General features: G+C 47.8%; 1 protein-coding gene across 6 annotated transcripts in view; it reads left to right on the top strand.

Moving 5' to 3' along the window:
- plekhg4 (pleckstrin homology and RhoGEF domain containing G4) overlaps positions 1-21793 on the top strand; it is a 257371-nt gene that overhangs the window by 88672 nt on the left and 146906 nt on the right. For all 6 annotated transcript variants that reach the window (XM_090223345.1, XM_090223344.1, XM_090223343.1 and 3 more), the window contains 4 exons: positions 1549-1671; positions 8966-9015; positions 11965-12077; positions 16036-19179. In XM_090223345.1, coding sequence (XP_090079471.1) covers positions 12059-12077; positions 16036-19179 — 3163 coding nt within the window. In that variant the 5' untranslated portion in view covers positions 1549-1671; positions 8966-9015; positions 11965-12058. The remainder of the gene's footprint in view (positions 1-1548; positions 1672-8965; positions 9016-11964; positions 12078-16035; positions 19180-21793) is intronic.

Below are 21793 nucleotides of genomic sequence, written 5' to 3'. Positions count from 1 at the left end.
TCTTCCTAGAGAGATGTTACCCAAACAGGACACGTTGCAGAGCTAGTATCACAGGCATGACCGGACAAGACCAGGCCGTACAGAATGAGAGACCAGAGAGCGGCGTAATGAGAGGGAATGGCTCACCACCTGGATGAGTAGTAAGGCATGGAAGGAAACACCTCGTTTAGGTGACTCAGAGCAATAGAGACAGGGAGAGCACCTCTATTAGTAACTCAGGAGGAACAACTTCTAACAAGGAAAAGAGAGAGTGATCAAATGAGAGAGAGAGAGAGAGAGATGGATAGAGGAGCTCAGTCCTCTCCTGTTCTGTCTCTTACTCAGGGGGAGGAAGAGAGGATGGGAGGAGGGGGAGTGAAGGAAGAAGGAGGGAGGAGAGGGAGGGAGGGACGGATGGAGGGAAGAGGAGGGGGAGGGAATACAGACAGAGCAGGGGTCTGTGTTTCTCAGCGCTATCAGAGAGCATCACAGAATCCCTCTTTTAGAGTGGAGAGGATTGGGGGGCTCTGAAATGGGAAAGGGGGATGAGAGGGAGGGACGGATGGAGGGAAGAGGAGGGGGAGGGAATACAGACAGAGCAGGGGTCTGTGTTTCTCAGCGCTATCAGAGAGCATCACAGAAACCCTCTTTTAGAGTGGAGAGGATTGGGGGGCTCTGAAATGGGAAAGGGGGATGAGAGGGAGGGACGGATGGAGGGAAGAGGAGGGGGAGGGAATACAGACAGAGCAGGGGTCTGTGTTTCTCAGCGCTATCAGAGAGCATCACAGAATCCATCTTTTAGAGTGGAGAGGATTGGGGGGCTCTGAAATGGGAAAGGGGGATGAGAGGGAGGGAGGGAGGGACGGATGGAGGGAAGAGGAGGGGGAGGGAATACAGACAGAGCAGGGGTCTGTGTTTCTCAGCGCTATCAGAGAGCATCACAGAATCCCTCTTTTAGAGTGGAGAGGATTGGGGGGGCTCTGAAATGGGAAAGGGGGATGAGAGGGAGGGACGGATGGAGGGAAGAGGAGGGGGAGGGAATACAGACAGAGCAGGGGTCTGTGTTTCTCAGCGCTATCAGAGAGCATCACAGAATCCCTCTTTTAGAGTGGAGAGGATTGGGGGGGCTCTGAAATGGGAAAGGGGGATGAGAGGGAGGGATCGGATGATTTCCTTTCCGGTGTGCGGCTGCCCGGGCTGAAAGACGACCTCTGAGCGGAAATCACCGTACGTTTTATCAGTAAAATGATTTACTTCAATGTCTCCCCCCCCCCCCCCCCATCTCTCTCTCTGTCACTCATCAAACTCTACTTGTTGATGTTTTAGCAAAGGAATGATTGATTTCCTCCCTCTCCTTCTCCATCTCTCCATCTCCCCTGTAGTTCCCGTACTGCGGCCTGATATTCCGTCACCAGGGCTGGCCTCTGTGTCTCTGTCTCTCCATCTCTCCTGTAGTTCCCGTACTGCGGCCTGATATTCCGTCACCAGGGCTGGCCTCTGTGTCTCTGTCTCTCCTTCTCTCCTGTAGTTGATTTATTTACTCAGTCTCCTTCTCCATCTCCCCTGTAGTTCCCGTACTGCGGCCTGTTATTCCGGCACCAGGGCTGGCCTCTGTGTCTCCACGACAAGGTGATCATCCAGCTCTCTCCTCTGGACCCACGTGTCCTCCGCCCCGGGGACTTCTACCTACAGGTATCAAACATACCTGTTTTCATGGTCTGACTTTATTCTACCTACAGGTATTCTATCAAAAATACCTGTTTTCATTAATGAACAGAGAGAGGAAGACAGTGGGGATCTGTTCTGACTTTATTGAACAGATAGAGGGAGGAAGACAGTGGGGATCTGTTCTGACTTTATTGAACAGATAGAGAGAGAGGAAGACAGTGGGGATCTGTTCTGACTTTAGTGAACATATATGGAGGGGAAGACAGTGGGGATCTGTTCTGACTTTATTGAACAGAGAGAGGAAGACATTGGGGATCTGTTCTGACTTTATTGAACAGATAGAGAGAGGAAGACAGTGGGGATCTGTTCTGACTTTATTGAACAGAGAGAGGAAGACAGTGGGGATCTGTTCTGACTTTATTGAACAGATAGAGAGAGGAAGACAGTGGGGATCTGTTCTGACTTTATTGAACATATATAGAGGGGAAGACAGTGGGGATCTGTTCTGACTTTATTGAACAGATAGAGAGAGGAAGACTGTGGGGATCTGTTCTGACTTTATTGAACAGATAGAGAGAGGAAGACAGTGGGGATCTGTTCTGACTTTATTGAACAGATAGAGGGAGGAAGACAGTGGGGATCTGTTCTGACTTTATTGAACAGATAGAGGGAGGAAGACAGTGGAGATCTGTTCTGACTTTATTGAACAGATAGAGAGAGAGGAAGACAGTGGGGATCTGTTCTGACTTTATTGAACATATATAGAGGGGAAGACAGTGGGGATCTGTTCTGACTTTATTGAACAGAGAGAGGAAGACAGTGGGGATCTGTTCTGACTTTATTGAACAGAGAGATGATGACAGTGGGGATCTGTTCTGACTTTATTGAACATATATAGAGGGGAAGACAGTGGGGATCTGTTCTGACTATTGAACAGAGAGAGGAAGACAGTGGGGATCTGTTCTGACTTTATTGAACAGATAGAGGAAGACTGTGGGAATCTGTTCTGACTTTATTGAACAGAGAGAGAGAGGAAGGCAGTGGGGATCTGTTCTGACTTTATTGAACAGATAGAGGAAGACAGTGGGGATCTGTTCTGACTTTATTGAACAGAGAGAGGATGACAGTGGGGATCTGTTCTGACTTTATTGAACAGATAGAGAGAGGAAGACGGTGGGGATCTGTTCTGACTTTATTGAACAGAGAGAGAGAGAGGAAGACAGTGGGGCTCTGTTCTGACTTTATTGAACAGATAGAGAGAGGAAGACAGTGGGTATCTGTTCTGACTTTATTGAACAGATCCAGAGAGGAAGACAGTGGGGATCTGTTCTGACTTTATTGAACAGAGAGAGAGGATTTCTTAAAGGACAGAGGAACAGATTAAAACCTACTGACACTGTAGATATGTGGCTTAGACCCCTATACCACCCTATACCCCTAGACCACCCTATACCCCTAGACCACCCTATACCCCTAGACCACCCTATACCCCTAGACCACCCTATACCCCTAGACCACCCTATACCCCTAGACCACCCTATACCCCTAGACCACCCTATACCCCTAGACCACCCTAGACCCCTGATCACCCTAGACCACCCTATACCCCTAGACCACCCTATACCCCTAGACCACCCTAGACCACCCTATACCCCTAGACCACCCTAGACCACCCTATACCCCTAGACCACCCTATATCACCCTATACCCCTAGACCACCCTATACCCCTAGGCCACCCTAGACCCCTGACCACCCTAGACCCCTGATCACCCTAGACCACCCTATACCCCTAAACCACCCTAGACCACCCTATACCCCTAGACCACCCTTGACCACCCTATACCCCTAGGCCACCCTAGACCCCTGACCACCCTAGACCCCTGACCACCCTAGACTACCCTAGACCCCTGACCACCCTAGACCCCTAGACCACCCTAGACCCCTGACCACCCTAGACCCCTGACCACCCTAGACCAACCTAGACCCCTAGACCAACCTAGTCCCCTAGACCACCCTAGGCCACCCTAGACCCCTGACCACACTAACCCCCTAGACCACACTAGACCCCTTACCACACTAGACCCCTAGACCACCCTAGACCCCTAGACCACCCTAGACCCCTAGACCACCCTAGACCCCTAGACCACACTAGACCCCTGACCTTCCTAGACCCCTGACCTTCCTAGACCCCTGACCTTCCTAGACCCCTGACCACCCTAGACCCTAGACCCCTGACCACCCTAGGCCACCCTAGACCCCACGACCACCCTAGACCCCTGACCTTCCTAGACCCCTGACCTTCCTAGACCCCTGACCTTCCTAGAACCCTGACCTTCCTAGAACCCTGACCTTCCTAGACCCCTGACCACCCTAGACCCCTGACCACCCTAGGCCACCCTAGACCCCTGACCACCCTAGACCCCTGACCTTCCTAGACCCCACGACCTTCCTAGACCCCTGACCACCCTAGGCCACCCTAGACCCCTGACCACCCTAGGCCACCCTAGACCACCAGTTATTGTATTGAATGTCAAGTAGCTAATGCACAGCCAGTCTTGTCTGAGCTGTTCATTCCCTCCTGATTATAACCACAGCCAGTCTTGTCTGAGCTGTTCATTCCCTCCTGATTATAACCACAGCCAGTCTTGTCTGAGCTGTTCATTCCCTCCTCCTGATTATAACCACAGCCAGTCTTGTCTGAGCTGTTCATTCCCTTCTCCTGATTATAACCACAGCCAGTCTTGTCTGAGCTGTTCATTCCCTCCTCCTGATTATAACCACAGCCAGTCTTGTCTGAGCTGTTCATTCCCTCCTGATTATAACCACAGCCAGTCTTGTCTGAGCTGTTCATTCCCTCCTCCTGATTATAACCACAGTCAGTCTTGTCTGAGCTGTTCATTCCCTTCTCCTGATTATAACCACAGCCAGTCTTGTCTGAGCTGTTCATTCCCTCCTGATTATAACCACAGCCAGTCTTGTCTGAGCTGTTCATTCCCTCCTGATTATAACCACAGCCAGTCTTGTCTGAGCTGTTCATTCCCTCCTGATTATAACCACAGCCAGTCTTGTCTGAGCTGTTCATTCCCTCCTCCTGATTATAACCACAGCCAGTCTTGTCTGAGCTGTTCATTCCCTCCTGATTATAACCACAGCCAGTCTTGTCTGAGCTGTTCATTCCCTCCTGATTATAACCACAGCCAGTCTTGTCTGAGCTGTTCATTCCCTCCTCCTGATTATAACCACAGCCAGTCTTGTCTGAGCTGTTCATTCCCTCCTCCTGATTATAACCACAGCCAGTCTTGTCTGAGCTGTTCATTCCCTCCTGATTATAACCACAGCCAGTCTTGTCTGAGCTGTTCATTCCCTCCTCCTGATTATAACCACAGCCAGTCTTGTCTGAGCTGTTCATTCCCTCCTCCTGATTATAACCACAGCCAGTCTTGTCTGAGCTGTTCATTCCCTCCTCCTGATTATAACCACAGCCAGTCTTGTTTGAGCTGTTCATTCCCTCCTCCTGATTATAACCACAGCCAGTCTTGTCTGAGCTGTTCATTCCCTTCTCCTGATTATAACCACAGCCAGTCTTGTCTGAGCTGTTCATTCCCCCCTCCTGATTATAACCACAGCCAGTCTTGTCTGAGCTGTTCATTCCCTCCTCCTGATTATAACCACAGCCAGTCTTGTCTGAGCTGTTCATTCCCTCCTGATTATAACCACAGCCAGTCTTGTCTGAGCTGTTCATTCCCTCCTCCTGATTATAACCACAGCCAGTCTTGTCTGAGCTGTTCATTCCCTCATCCTGATTATAACCACAGCCAGTCTTGTCTGAGCTGTTCATTCCCTCCTCCTGATTATAACCACAGCCAGTCTTGTCTGAGCTGTTCATTCCCTCCTGATTATAACCACAGCCAGTCTTGTCTGAGCTGTTCATTCCCTCCTCCTGATTATAACCACAGTCAGTCTTGTCTGAGCTGTTCATTCCCTTCTCCTGATTATAACCACAGCCAGTCTTGTCTGAGCTGTTCATTCCCTCCTGATTATAACCACAGCCAGTCTTGTCTGAGCTGTTCATTCCCTCCTGATTATAACCACAGCCAGTCTTGTCTGAGCTGTTCATTCCCTCCTGATTATAACCACAGCCAGTCTTGTCTGAGCTGTTCATTCCCTCCTCCTGATTATAACCACAGCCAGTCTTGTCTGAGCTGTTCATTCCCTCCTGATTATAACCACAGCCAGTCTTGTCTGAGCTGTTCATTCCCTCCTGATTATAACCACAGCCAGTCTTGTCTGAGCTGTTCATTCCCTCCTCCTGATTATAACCACAGCCAGTCTTGTCTGAGCTGTTCATTCCCTCCTCCTGATTATAACCACAGCCAGTCTTGTCTGAGCTGTTCATTCCCTCCTGATTATAACCACAGCCAGTCTTGTCTGAGCTGTTCATTCCCTCCTCCTGATTATAACCACAGCCAGTCTTGTCTGAGCTGTTCATTCCCTCCTCCTGATTATAACCACAGCCAGTCTTGTCTGAGCTGTTCATTCCCTCCTCCTGATTATAACCACAGCCAGTCTTGTTTGAGCTGTTCATTCCCTCCTCCTGATTATAACCACAGCCAGTCTTGTCTGAGCTGTTCATTCCCTTCTCCTGATTATAACCACAGCCAGTCTTGTCTGAGCTGTTCATTCCCCCCTCCTGATTATAACCACAGCCAGTCTTGTCTGAGCTGTTCATTCCCTCCTCCTGATTATAACCACAGCCAGTCTTGTCTGAGCTGTTCATTCCCTCCTGATTATAACCACAGCCAGTCTTGTCTGAGCTGTTCATTCCCTCCTCCTGATTATAACCACAGCCAGTCTTGTCTGAGCTGTTCATTCCCTCCTCCTGATTATAACCACAGCCAGTCTTGTCTGAGCTGTTCATTCCCTCCTCCTGATTATAACCACAGCCAGTCTTGTCTGAGTTGTTCATTCCCTCCTGATTATAACCACAGCCAATCTGGTCTGAGCTGTTCATTCCCTCCTGATTATAACCACAGCCAATCTGGTCTGAGCTGTTCATTCCCTCCTCCTGATTATAACCACAGCCAGTCTTGTCTGAGCTGTTCATTCCCTCCTGATTATAACCACAGCCAGTCTTGTCTGAGCTGTTCATTCTCTCCTGATTATAACTACAGCCAGTCTTGTCTGAGCTGTTCATTCCCTCCTCCTGATTATAACCACAGCCAGTCTTGTCTGAGCTGTTCATTCCCTCCTGATTATAACCACAGCCAGTCTTGTCTGAGCTGTTCATTCCCCCTGATTATAACCACAGCCAATCTGGTCTGAGCTGTTCATTCCCTCCTGATTATAACCACAGCCAGTCTTGTCTGTGCTGTTCATTCCCTCCTGATTATAACCACAGCCTGTCTTGTCTGAGCTGTTCATTCTCTCCTGATTATAACCACAGCCAGTCTTGTCTGAGCTGTTCATTCCCTGCTGATTATAACCACAGCCAGTCTTGTCTGAGCTGTTAATTCCCTCCTCCTGATTATAACCACAGCCAGTCTTGTCTGAGCTGTTCATTCTCTCCTGATTATAACTACAGCCAGTCTTGTCTGAGCTGTTCATTCCCTGCTGATTATAACCACAGCCAGTCTTGTCTGAGCTGTTCATTCCCTCCTCCTGATTATAACCACAGCCAGTCTTGTCTGAGCTGTTCATTCTCTCCTGATTATAACTACAGCCAGTCTTGTCTGAGCTGTTCATTCCCTTCTCCTGATTATAACCACAGCCAGTCTTGTCTGAGCTGTTCATTCCATCCTCCTGATTATAACCACAGCCAGTCTTGTCTGAGCTGTTCATTCCCTCCTGATTATAACCACAGCCAGTCTTGTCTGAGCTGTTCATTCCCTCCTGATTATAACCACAGCCAGTCTTGTCTGAGCTGTTCATTCCCTCCTGATTATAACCACAGCCAGTCTTGTCTGAGTTGTTCATTCCCCCTGATTATAACCACAGCCAGTCTTGTCTGAGCTGTTCATTCCCTCCTGATTATAACCACAGCCAGTCTTGTCTGAGCTGTTCATTCCTTCCTGATTATAACCACAGCCAGTCTTGTCTGAGCTGTTCATTCCCTCCTGATTATAACCACAGCCAGTCTTGTCTGAGCTGTTCATTCCCTCCTCCTGATTATAACCACAGCCAGTCTTGTCTGAGCTGTTCATTCCCTCCTGATTATAACCACAGCCAGTCTTGTCTGAGCTGTTCATTCCCTCCTGATTATAACCACAGCCAGTCTTGTCTGAGCTGTTCATTCCCTCCTCCTGATTATAACCACAGCCAGTCTTGTCTGAGCTGTTCATTCCCTCCTCCTGATTATAACCACAGCCAGTCTTGTCTGAGCTGTTCATTCCCTCCTCCTGATTATAACCACAGCCAGTCTTGTCTGAGCTGTTCATTCCCTCCTGATTATAACCACAGCCAGTCTGGTCTGAGCTGTTCATTCCCTCCTCCTGATTATAACCACAGCCAGTCTTGTCTGAGCTGTTCATTCCCTCCTCCTGATTATAACCACAGTCAGTCTTGTCTGAGCTGTTCATTCCCTCCTCCTGATTATAACCACAGCCAGTCTTGTCTGAGCTGTTCATTCCCTCCTGATTATAACCACAGTCAGTCTTGTCTGAGCTGTTCATTCCCTCCTCCTGATTATAACCACAGCCAGTCTTGTCTGAGCTGTTCATTCCCTCCTGATTATAACCACAACCAGTCTTGTCTGAGCTGTTCATTCCCTCCTCCTGATTATAACCACAGTCAGTCTTGTCTGAGCTGTTCATTCCCTCCTCCTGATTATAACCACAGCCAGTCTTGTCTGAGCTGTTCATTCCCTCCTGATTATAACCACAGTCAGTCTTGTCTGAGCTGTTCATTCCCTCCTGATTATAACCACAGCCAGTCTTGTCTGAGCTGTTCATTCCCTCCTCCTGATTATAACCACAGCCAGTCTTGTCTGAGCTGTTCATTCCCTCCTGATTATAACCACAGCCAGTCTTGTCTGAGCTGTTCATTCCCTCCTCCTGATTATAACCACAGTCAGTCTTGTCTGAGCTGTTCATTCCCTCCTCCTGATTATAACCACAGTCAGTCTTGTCTGAGCTGTTCATTCCCTCCTCCTGATTATAACCACAGCCAGTCTTGTCTGAGCTGTTCATTCTCTCATTTTATTGCATGTTAAATCCTCAGTCGTTTTTAAATGTTTGTTGTTGTATTCAAATGGCAGAGGCACCTTTTATATTGTATGTAGAATAAGTCTACTAAAACCCTTGTATGAATGTTTTCTTTCAGGTGGCATCGCCCTCTGTCTCCCCCAGCTCCTCCTCCACCAACACCCCCAGGTGAGACATCGCCTCTCATTCTTTGGCTCTCCGTCTCTCTTTCTACACGGAACTTATCAAGGCACAAGGCGAGATCCAGATGGAGACACAGGAGGCAGATGGTTGGAGTCTTGCAATGTTTATTTAATCCAGAAAGGGGGGTTAGGCAATAGAATGGTCGTGTACAGGCAAAATGTCAAAACCAGTTCAGAGTCCAATAGGTACCGAAGGGCAGGCAAGATGATCAGGCAGATTCAGGGTCAGGGCAGGCAGATTCAAGGTCAGGGCAGGGGTCAAAACCGGGAAGACTAGCAAAATGAGTATGGGGAAAAACACGCTGGTTGACTTGACTAAACGTACAAGACGAACTGGTACAGAGATACAGGAAACACAGGGATACATACACTGGTACAGAGAGACAGGAAACACAGGGATAAATACACTGGTACAGAGAGACAGGAAACACAGGGATACATACACTGGTACAGAGAGACAGGAAACACAGGGATAAATACACTGGTACAGAGAGACAGGAAACACAGGGATACATACACTGGTACAGAGAGACAGGAAACACAGGGATAAATACACTGGTACAGAGAGACAGGAAACACAGGGATACATACACTGGTACAGAGAGACAGGAAACACAGGGATTAATACACTGGCACAGAGAGACAGGAAACACAGGGATTAATACACTGGCACAGAGAGACAGGAAACACAGGGATTAATACACTGGTAAAGAGAGACAGGAAACACAGGGATTAAAACACTGGCACAGAGAGACAGGAAACACAGGGATTAATACACTGGTAAAGAGAGACAGGAAACACAGGGATTAATACACTGGTACAGAGAGACAGGAAACACAGGGATACATACACTGGTACAGAGAGACAGGAAACACAGGGATACATACACTGGTACAGAGAGACAGGAAACACAGGGATTAATACACTGGCACAGAGAGACAGGAAACACAGGGATTAATACACTGGTAAAGAGAGACAGGAAACACAGGGATTAATACACTGGCACAGAGAGACAGGAAACACAGGGATTAATACACTGGTAAAGAGAGACAGGAAACACAGGGATTAATACACTGGTACAGAGAGACAGGAAACACAGGGATTAATACACTGGTACAGAGAGACAGGAAACACAGGGATTAATACACTGGTAAAGAGAGACAGGAAACACAGGGATTAATACACTGGCACAGAGAGACAGGAAACACAGGGATAAATACACTGGCACAGAGAGACAGGAAACACAGGGATTAATACACTGGTAAAGAGAGACAGGAAACACAGGGATTAATACACTGGTACAGAGAGACAGGAAACACAGGGATTAATACACTGGGGAAAATAAGCGACACCTGGAGGGCGTGGAGACAATCACAGGGACGGGTGAAACAGATCAGGGCGTGACAGAACTAAAATATAAACGTGACATATAAAGTGTTGGTCCCATGTTTCATGAGCTGAAATAAAAGATCCCAGAAATGTTCTATACGCACAAAAAGCTTAATTCTCTTAAATTTTGTGCACAATTTTGTTTTCATCCCTGTTAGTGAGCATTTCTCCTTTGCCAAGATAATCCATCCACCTGGCAGGTGTGGTATATCAAGAAGCTGATTAAACAGCATGATCATTACACAGGTGCACCTTGTGCTGGGGACAATAAAAGGCCAGTCTAAAAATGTGAAGTTTTGTCACACCACACAAGGCCACAGATGTCTCAAGTTTTGAGGGAGCGTACAATTGGCATGTTGACTGCAGGAATGTCCACCAGGGCTGTTGCCAGAGAATTGAATGTTCATTTCTCTACCATAAGCCGCCTCCAATTTTGTACTACCTCCAACCGGCCTCATAACCGCGGATCACGTGTATGGCGTTGAGCGGTTTGCTGATGTCAACGGTGTGAACAGAGGGCCCCATGTATTAGCTAGCTCCGTTTGTTCTGACTCCATACATGTATTAGCTAGCTAGCCAGCTAAATAACGACTAGCATTAGCTGCTAACAAGATTTTAATTTTACCAACTTGCTAAGAAAATACAAACTAGCAGATAGTAAGATACACAGGCAATAAGAAACACAAACTAAATAGTGTAATTATAGAACGCTTGTGGATTGACATTAAGAAGCAAAGTGGAAAGCACCAATGTTGTCATCAACATATTGTTGCATCTGCTGCATTGACCAATGGCGCTCCTTGTGTGACAAGGGGGCGGGGCTTGGCGAGAGAGTCAACTCAAGTAGCGCGTAAACCATACAAACGAAATGACGTATCACCTTTTACTGGAAGGAGGAGAGATGACTAGAAACGATTTGGTTGACCGTTTTATGTGTGAATTAATTGTCGGAGTAGAGGACCTTGTGCATTTCAGGTAAAATAACAACTCAATGTTTATATCCTAGGACAAATTAGCTAGAAACTGCAAGCTAACTAGCTGAATAGGACAAATTAGCTAGCAACAGCAAGCTAGCTAGCTAAATAGGATAATTTAGCTAGCGACTGCAAGCTAGCTAGCTAAATTTCCATTAATGTTTAATGCTTTTCGACCAGTCCCCAAATTAATAGAATTGGTTTAGTTTGTTTTGATATTTCAACCTGCGTGTCGTGATCGCATTTGGTGTGGGGGGGACAACATCAATTTGCGCACGATGGCAGACGCACGCGCGTGTCCAGTTTGGGCATGGTGTCTCTCTCTCCAGCCCACCCTGTCTCATCCTGCGTTGTCTGGCCCTCAGTGGGCAGCAATGTAAGGTAACCTCTCTCTCTCTCCCCCCCTCCAGCCCACCCTGTCTCATCCTGCGTTGTCTGGCCCTCAGTGGGCAGCAATGTAAGGTAACCTCTCTCTCTCTCCCCCCCTCCAGCCCACCCTGTCTCATCCTGCGTTGTCTGGCCCTCAGTGGGCAGCAATGTAAGGTAACCTCTCTCTCTCTCCCCCCCTCCAGCCCACCCTGTCTCATCCTGCGCTGTCTGGCCTCCAGTGGGCAGCATGTAGAGGAGGTAAAGTTGCCAGAGCTAGCCTACACCTCCCTGTTCACCATGGCCTGGCTCCACTCAGGTAAACTGCTCTGATTGGACACTGTAACTGCCCTCTGCTTCAGCTCCTCCAGTGTGTGTGTGTGTGTGTGTGTGTGTGTGTGTGTGTGTGTGTGTGGTAATTTGGGCGGGGTTAATGCAGGGATCATCAACTAGTTTCAGCCGCGGGATGATTTTGTTCTGGAGCGGCTGGCCGGGGGGCTGGAACATAATTACTAGTAATTTGTTGACTGCAAATTGACCGCATGATTCTCAAACATATATACTTTTTGACTAAAACATTTTAATTTTCAAACATTGCTTACTTTTGTATATACAATACATTCAGAAAGTATTCAGACCCCTTGACTTTTTCCACATTTTGTTACTTTACAGCCTTATTCTAAAATGGGTTAAATAAAAAAAGAAATCCTCAGCAATCTACACACTATACCCCATAATGACATCACAATACCACATAATGAGGTCACAATACCCTATAATGACATCACTATACCCCATAATGACATCACAATACCACATAATGAGGTCACAATACCCCATAATGACATCACAATGCCCCATAATGACATCACAATAGCCCATAATGTGACAAAGCGAAAACAGATTTTAGAAATTTTTGCAAATGTATTAAAGATAATAAAACAGAAATACTTTGTTTACATAACTATTCAGACCTTTTGCTATGAGACTCTAAATTGATCTCAGGTGCATCCTGTTTCCATTGATCATCCTTGAGATGTTTCTACAACTTGATTGGAGTCCACTTGTGGTAAATTCAATTGATTGGACATGATTTGGAAAGACACACACCTGTCTATATAAGGTCCCACAGTTGACAGTGCATGTCAGAGCAAAAACCAAGCCGTGTGTCGTGTCTTTGGCATCATTAAACTGAAGACTTATTTTTATAAAAAATTATCTGTAATTATTATTACGTGACTAAACTAACTTAATCATGTAAATGTAATTAACTAGAAAGTCGGGGCACCAAGGAAAATATTCAGATTACAAATTTATAATTTTCCTAATATAACTTTCAGGTATTTTAATATCTGATCAATTAGTCTTCTAATTAATGAATTATTCTTTACCTCACGTTAGTCTCATTCCAAACGTCGTAAATTGTTGGTTGTCTGCACGAACCCAGTCTTCCCTATGAGTCATCCATATATCAATTGTCTTAAATAAGTTATTTACTAACTAAATAATCACAGAGAAATGCACAAACAAACAGTAGATACAGTTACAAGGAAATGATAGGGGATGTGCCCTAGTGGGCTAAACCGGCATCGCGGCTTGGTAGACAAAAGGGAAGTGGGGGTCGACTGAGATAAAAAACACTACAAAGTTGATAATTTTAACAATTGAAATGCTAATCCTTTGCACATGAACGCTCACTCATTCTGGAATAATTGCGATCAATATATATATATATAAGTGTGTCGTCGTGATCTCTGTTGGAAAGTTTGTTTCTGTTGGAGAGTCTTTCTGCCGTGGTTAGAATGGATAGTTCAGAGTAACATTCAGCAATGTCGTGATAGAATAGATGCTGCAGACTAGTAATTAGGATCAAAGATTTGTTCTTATTCTGCCGGGTTCGATAGTCTCAGAGTTTAACCACGTGGTATGGTTAAGAATTCAGCAATGGGCTCAAATCTTAGCCCTCTCGTAATTGAGGTAAGCTTGGTCTCTACTCAAACCTTAGCCCTCTCGTAATTTGAGGTAAGCTTGGTCTCTACTCAAACCATAGCCCTCTCGTAATTGAGGTAAGCTTGGTCTCTACTCAAACCTTAGCCCTCTCGTAATTGAGGTAAGCTTGGTCTCTACTCAAACCATAGCCCTCTCGTAATTGAGGTAAGCTTGGTCTCTACTCAAACCTTAGCCCTCTCGTAATTGAGGTAAGCTTGGTCTCTACTCAAACCTTAGCCCTCTCGTAATTGAAGGAAGCTTGGTCTCTACTCAAACCATAGCCCTCTCGTAATTGAGGTAAGCTTGGTCTCTACTCAAACCTTAGCCCTCTCGTAATTGAGGTAAGCTTGGTCTCTACTCAAACCTTAGCCCTCTCGTAATTGAGGTAAGCTTGGTCTCTACTCAAACCATAGCCCTCTCGTAATTTGAGGTAAGCTTGGTCTCTACTCAAACCATAGCCCTCTCGTAATTGAGGTAAGCTTGGTCTCTACTCAAACCTTAGCCCTCTCGTAATTAAGAGAAGCATGGTCTGAAGATAAATTCCCAAGGTGGGGGTTATATTCGGAAGAGCAGAAAGGGGTGGGCCCAAGATGCCGGATCAATGTCTGTGCTCAGGGGGCGGGCCTATGACTCAGTTAAACTCCAAAGGGATTTGGAGTTTCCTTCATTAAACAGTTTAAAATCACATTACATAATTTCACAAATAGTTTCATCTTTACTCATTCATTTTATACAGCAATTAGATGCAACCCTTACAACTGAGACTCTTGTATAAACAGGGTTATGGTAATGTATTGTCTCTCATGAGTTTCACAAAATTGTACCAAACGGACCAGTTCGTAGCTGGCTACTTTACCAATCTTTTATACATTCCTCAGAACACGAATATTGTTCCGTTTTCAAGTTCTGTGAGGTGGAAGAAATTCCTTTGTTCTCTCTATGAAAACTCACTCTCTCTCTCTATGCTGTCTGGCCATGAGGAAGAATCTCCTCCAGGAATTTATGACCTGCCTAACAGCAGCCTGGGTGTAGGACAGAGAGAGAGAGGGGGATGGTGCTCGCTGTACCCAACGAGGGCAACGTCGTGACACATGAGGTCGAAGGAATTGTCTGTAGAGCTCCGAGACAGGATTGTGTCGAGGCACAGATCTGGGGAAGGGTATTTAAAAATGTCTGCTGCAGCTGGCCGCCCGGCCAAACTGAGCAATCTGGGGGAGAAGGGCCTTGGTCAGTGAGGTGACCAAGAACCCGATGGTCACTCTGTCAGAGCTCCAGAGTTCCTCTGTGGAGATGGGAGAACCTTCCAGAAGAACAACCATCTCTGCAGCACTCCACCAATCAGGCCTTTATGGTCGAGTGGCCAGACGGAAGCCACTCCTCTTAAAAAGCACATGACAGCCCGCTTGGAGTTTGCCAAAAGGAACCTAAAGACTCTCAGACCACGAGAAACAAGATTCTCTGGTCTGATGAAACCAAGATTGAACCCTTTGGACTGAATGCCTAGCTTCACGTCTGGAGAAAACCTGGCACCATCCCTACGGTGAAGCATGGTGGTGGCAGCATCATGCTGTGGGGATGTTTTTCAACGGCAGGGACTAGGTGACTTGTCAGGATCGAGGGAAAGATGAACAGAGCAAAGTACAGAGAGATCCTTGATGAAAACCTGCTCCAGAGCGCTCAGGACCTCAGACTGGGGTGAAGGTTCACCTTCCAACAGGACAACGACCCTAAGCACACAGCCAAGACAACGCAGGAGTGGCTTCGGGACAAGTCTCTGAATGTCTTTGGCCAGAGCCCAGACTTGAACCAGATTGAACATCTCTGGTGAGACCTGCAAATAGCTGTGCAGTGATGCTCCCTATCCAACCTGACAGAGTTTGAGAGGATCTGCAGAGAAGATTGGGAGAAACTACCCAAATACTGGTGTGACAAGCTTGTAGCGTCATACCCAAGAAGACTGGAGGCTGTAATCGCTGCCAAAGGTGCTTCAACAAAGTACTGAGTAAAGGGTCTGAATAATTATGATGGAAATGTGATATTTCCGTTTTTTATTTTGAATACATTTACAAAAATGTCTAAAAACCTGTGTTTGCTTTGTCATTATGGGGTATTGTGATGTCATTGTGATGTCATTATGGGGTATTGTGATGTCATTATGGGGTATTGTGATGTCATTGTGATGTAGGAGCTGATTGGCTGGTGTTTTTACAGTATTTTATGTCCAACAGAAAACTTGGGGGGCTGCCAGTTTCTTCTGGTGTGGATTAATAAATTATTGTTATTCTCAGTCAACAGGGAACGGAGTGGAGCAGGAACGGAGACAGGGTCTGGGACAGGGTCTGGGACAGGGTCTGGGACAGGGTCGGGGACAGGGTCGGGGACAGGGTCGGGGACAGGGTCGGGGAGGACACTGTCCCACTGCCTCCTTTCTGCAGAGAACGACATCTTCAGAGTACCCTGGGAGGATGTAGTACACCCTCAGTTCATTAACAGACCCACGGCTATGGTGGCTGCACCAATCAGAGTCCCTACCAAGGGAGAAGGGGACGGGGGGAGGGAACAGGTCGTCTTCAAGCCTTCGGAGAGGGCCAGACACATTTTGATTGACACATCAAAGGCCCAGTGTGGAGAGAGTACGGAGGTGAAGCTCCTCCCACGGTTGAGACAGCCTATCGAGACCAGGGACGATGGGAAAGGTTTTGCAGCAGAAGAGGACTCGGACGCTGAGGGAGAGTATGTTGAACTGGAAGAGATCTCTCTACCGCGCTTCTCTCCTCAGAAAGGATCCTTAACACAGTCTGTTAGTCTGAACTACAGGAACCTGCATAAACCCTGGACTACAGCCCGACACCCCCCCAAAGCAACCCCCTCCCAGCCCCTTCATGCCCCGGTGAAAAGCAGCACTTTCTCCCAGTCCATGGTGTGTTCCAGACTCATCGAGGAATACCTGAACAACGACGTGTTTTCCCCTGTCATCCTCACCCCAACGGCCCCCACCTCCCCAACGGCCCCCACCTCCCCTACGGCCCCCACCTCCCCAACGGCCCCCACCTCCCCAACGGCCCCCACCTCCCCTACGGCCCCCACCTCCCCTACGGCCCCCACCTCCCCTACGGCCCCCACCTCCCCTATGGTCCCCACCTCCCCCATGGCCCCCACCTCCCCTACGGCCCCCATGGGCCCCACCTCCCCTACGGCCCCCACCTCCCCTACGGCCTCCATGGGCCCCATGGCCCCCACCTCCCCTACGGCCCCCACCTCCCCTACGGCCCCCACCTCCCCTACGGCCAGAGAGGGGGTCAGCGGTGAGGGGACAGCGTCAGACCGTACAGAAGGTAACGCTGCTCGTCTCCAGAGGCTAACACAACGTGTCTCTGAGCGTGTGTCTGAGTCTCACTGGTCAGTGTGTGACGGCACAGCCCTATCAGTGGTTTCTGACCCCCAGACTGACAGCGAGGAGGTTTTAACCCATTCACACAGTATAGTGGAGAGGGAAGAGTCTCTCAGTCACCCTCAGACTGACAGCGAGGAGGTTTTAACGCAGTCACACAGTATAGTGGAGAGGGAAGAGTCTCTCAGTCACCCTCAGACTGACAGCGAGGAAGTTTTAACGCAGTCACACAGTATAGTGGAGAGGGAAGAGTCTCTCAGTCACCCTCAGACTGACAGCGAGGAGGTTTTAACCCATTCACACAGTATAGTGGAGTGGGAAGGGTCTCTCAGTCACCCTCAGACTGACAGCGAGGAGGTTTTAACCCATTCACACAGTATAGTGGAGAGGGAAGAGTCTCTCAGTCACCCTCAGACTGACAGCGAGGAAGTTTTAACGCTGTCACACAGTATAGTGGAGAGGGAAGGGTCTTTCAGTCACCCTCAGACTGACAGCGAGGAGGTTTTAACGCAGTCACACAGTATAGTGGAGAGGGAAGAGTCTCTCAGTCACCCCCAGACTGACAGCGAGGAGGTTTTAACCCATTCACACAGTATAGTGGAGAGGGAAGAGTCTCTCAGTCACCCTCAGACTGACAGCGAGGAAGTTTTAACGCTGTCACACAGTATAGTGGAGAGGGAAGGGTCTTTCAGTCACCCTCAGACTGACAGCGAGGAGGTTTTAACGCAGTCACACAGTATAGTGGAGAGGGAAGAGTCTCTCAGTCGGGAAGACGGCATTGTTCACAGTGAGGAGACAGACAGAGTCCCGGAAGAGACAGGAACAGGGGAGGAGGTGGAGGAGAGGAGGGATAGTGGTTCAGAAACCAGGGCAGAGGAGAGGGATAGGGGTTCAGAAACCAGGACAGAGACAGAGGATAAGAGGGATAGGGGTTCAGAAACCAGGACAGAGACAGAGGATAGGAGGGATAGGGGTGCAGAAACCAGGACAGAGACAGAGGAGAGGGATCGGGGTTCAGAAACCAGGACAGAGACAGAGGAGAGGAGTAGCCATGTTGGCATCAGTGAGACAGAGACAGAGGAGAGGGATCAGGGTTCAGAAACCAGGACAGAGACAGAGGAGAGGAGGGATAGGGGTTCAGAAACCAGGACAGAGACAGAGGAGAGGGATCAGGGTTCAGAAACCAGGACAGAGACAGAGGAGAGGAGGGATAGGGGTTCAGAAACCAGGACAGAGACAGAGGAGAGGAGGGATAGGGGTTCAGAAACCAGGACAGAGACAGAGGAGAGGAGGGATAGGGGTTCAGAAACCAGGACAGAGACAGAGGAGAGGAGGGATAGGGGTTCAGAAACCAGGACAGAGACAGAGGAGAGGAGGGATAGGGGTTCAGAAACCAGGACAGAGACAGAGGAGAGGAGGGATAGGGGTTCAGAAACCAGGACAGAGACAGAGGAGAGGAGGGATAGTGGTTCAGAAACCAGGACAGAGACAGAGGAGAGGGATCAGGGTTCAGAAACCAGGACAGAGACAGGGGAGAGGGATCAGGGTTCAGAAACCAGGACAGAGACAGAGGAGAGGGATCAGGGTTCAGAAACCAGGACAAAGACAGAGGAGAGGGATCAGGGTTCAGAAACCAGGACAGAGACAGGGGAAAGGAGGGATAGGGGTTCAGAAACCAGGACAGAGACAGAGGAGAGGAGGGATAGTGGTTCAGAAACCAGGACAGAGACAGAGACAGGGGAGAGGGGTAGCCATGTTGGCATCTTACAGGTGGTTGACACCAGTGAGACAGTCTCTCACCATGATGACCCTGAGGTCTCCACCGGCCAATCAGACACTCCCCAAGGAGAGGACCAGACACTGAACACTCTGACCGAGACTCTCATACACTTAGCCCCCACTCCCACTGACCACCAAACACCAACGCACTACACACCTTCCACTGAATCAGAGACCGAGAGACCGGAGGAGGAGGAGATGGAGCAAGAGGAAGAGGAAGAGAACCACTCAGATACTGACCCCCAAGAGCAAGAAGAGACAGGTACATATCTCTCCCTCCTTTATCCCTCGTTCATCCCTAAATCATCCACCATCCTCCCTTCATCCCTAAATCATCCACCATCCTCCCTTCATACCTCGTTCATTCCTAAATCATCCACCATCCTCCCTTCATCCCTAAATCATCCACCATCCTCCCTTCATCCCTCGTTCATCCCTAAATCATCCACCATCCTCCCTTCATCCCTAAATCATCCACCATCCTCCCTTCATCCTTCGTTCATCCCTAAATCATCCACCATCCTCCCTTCATCCCTAAATCATCCACCATCCTCCCTTCATCCCTCGTTCATCCCTAAATCATCCACCATCCTCCCTTCATCCCTCGTTCATCCCTAAATCATCCACCATCCTCCCTTCATCGCTAAATCATCCACCATCCTCCCTTCATCCCTCGTTCATCCCTAAATCATCCACCATCCTCCCTCCATCCCTTGTTCATCCCTAAATCATCCACCATCCTCCCTTCATCCCTAAATCATCCACCATCCTTCATTAATCCCTCGTGCATCCCTAAATCATCCACCATCCTTCATTCATCCCTCGTTCATCCCTAAATCATCCACCATCCTCCCTTCATCCCTCGTTGATCCCTAAATCATCCACCATCCTCCCTTCATCCCTAAATCATCCATCGTCCTCCCTACATCCCTCGTTCATCCCTAAATCATCCACCATCCTCCCTTCATCCCTCGTTCATCCCTAAATCATCCACCATCCTCCCTCCATCCCTCATTCATCCCTAAATCATCCACCATCCTCCCTCCATCCCTCGTTCATCCCTAAATCATCCACCATCCTCCCTTCATCCCTCGTTCATCCCTAAATCATCCACCATCCTCCCTTCATCCCTCGTTCATCCCTAAATCATCCACCTTCATCCCTCGTTCATCCCTAAATCATCCACCATCCTCCCTCCATCCCTAAATCATCCACCATCCTCCCGTTCTGCACTGCTGCTTATCCCCCCTGCAAATACTTATCCTGTTTAGCAGTCACTCCTGTTTAGCAGTCACTCCTGTTTAGCAGTCACCCTCGTTGATCAGGGTTGGCCTGAGTGACTCCTCTCCACCTCCTCCTCCAACTCCTCCTTCTCCACCTTCCACCTGTTGTCCTTCTTGTAGTGGTTCTAGCCCTCCTCTATAAGCCTCGCCTCTTAGAGAGAGAGAAAGAGAGGGGGGGAGAGAGAGAGAGAGAGAGGAGGGGGGGGGGGGAGAAAGGGGGGGAGAGAGAGAGAGAAAGAGAGAGAGAGAGAGAGAGAGAGAGTATTGGAGTCTTCTGAGTGTGTTTTCTAAGGTATCATAGCTTGTCCTGTGATGGATAGACTAGACTCCTGATCTCCTCTCTCTCTGACGGAGGGTTAGCCTGTGTCCCAAATGGCACCCTATTCCCTATGTAGTACACTACTTTAGACCAGAGGCAGAGCCCTAGTAGTGCACTACATAGGGAATAGGGTGCCATTTGGGATGCTGAACCAGAGACAGCTAGCTAGCGTCAGATAGCCTCATCCTCTAGCAGTCGTGTGTCATGGTGTAATGAAGAGACTGATCTGATCTCACTGTAGGAGACGATAGAGGTTTAGTGTGTTGTAATGAAGAGACTGATCTGATCTGACTGTAGGAGACGATAGAGGTTTAGTGTGTTGTAATGAAGAGACTGATCTGATCTGATCTGACTGTAGGAGACGATAGAGATTTAGTGTGTTGTAATGAAGAGACTGATCTGATCTCACTGTAGGAGACGATAGAGATTTAGTGTGTTGTAATGGAGAGACTGATCTGATCTGACTGTAGGAGACGATAGAGGTTTAGTGTGTTGTAATGAAGAGACTGATCTGATCTCACTGTAGGAGATGATAGAGGTATAGTGTGTTGTAATGAAGAGACTGATCTGATCTCACTGTAGGAGATGATAGAGGTTTAGTGTGTTGTAATGAAGAGACTGATCTGATCTCACTGTAGGAGATGATAGAGGTTTAGTGTGTTGTAATGAAGAGACTGATCTGATCTAACTGTAGGAGACGATAGAGGTTTAGTGTGTTGTAATGAAGAGACTGATCTGATCTCACTGTAGGAGATGATAGAGGTTTAGTGTGTTGTAATGAAGAGACTGATCTGATCTCACTGTAGGAGATGATAGAGGTTTAGTGTGTTGTAATGAAGAGACTGATCTGATCTCACTGTAGGAGACGATAGAGGTTTAGTGTGTTGTAATGAAGAGACTGATCTGATCTAACTGTAGGAGACGATAGAGGTTTAGTGTGTTGTAATGGAGAGACTGATCTGATCTCACTGTAGGAGATGATAGAGGTTTAGTGTGTTGTAATGAAGAGACTGATCTGATCTCACTGTAGGAGATGATAGAGGTTTAGTGTGTTGTAATGGAGAGACTGATCTGATCTCACTGTAGGAGACGATAGAGGTTTAGTGTGTGTTGATACCTGGATGTCTTGATAGATTTATATCTGTTTATAAAGGTTTAGTGATTTATATATGTTTATAAAGGTTTAGATGAACTGTTTAGTGATTTATATCTGTTTATAAAGGTTTATAAAGTGTGTATGACGTGTCTCAAGGTTGTGTTCCAGTCAGTCAGTC

The sequence above is a fragment of the Oncorhynchus mykiss genome, chromosome 26 (genome assembly GCF_057628025.1).
Source record: "Oncorhynchus mykiss isolate SJ-2025 chromosome 26, ASM5762802v1, whole genome shotgun sequence".
Lineage (NCBI taxonomy): Eukaryota > Metazoa > Chordata > Actinopteri > Salmoniformes > Salmonidae > Oncorhynchus > Oncorhynchus mykiss.
The sequence above is the reverse complement of the archived record's forward strand: the minus strand, read 5'-3'. Positions and strand labels throughout refer to the sequence as shown.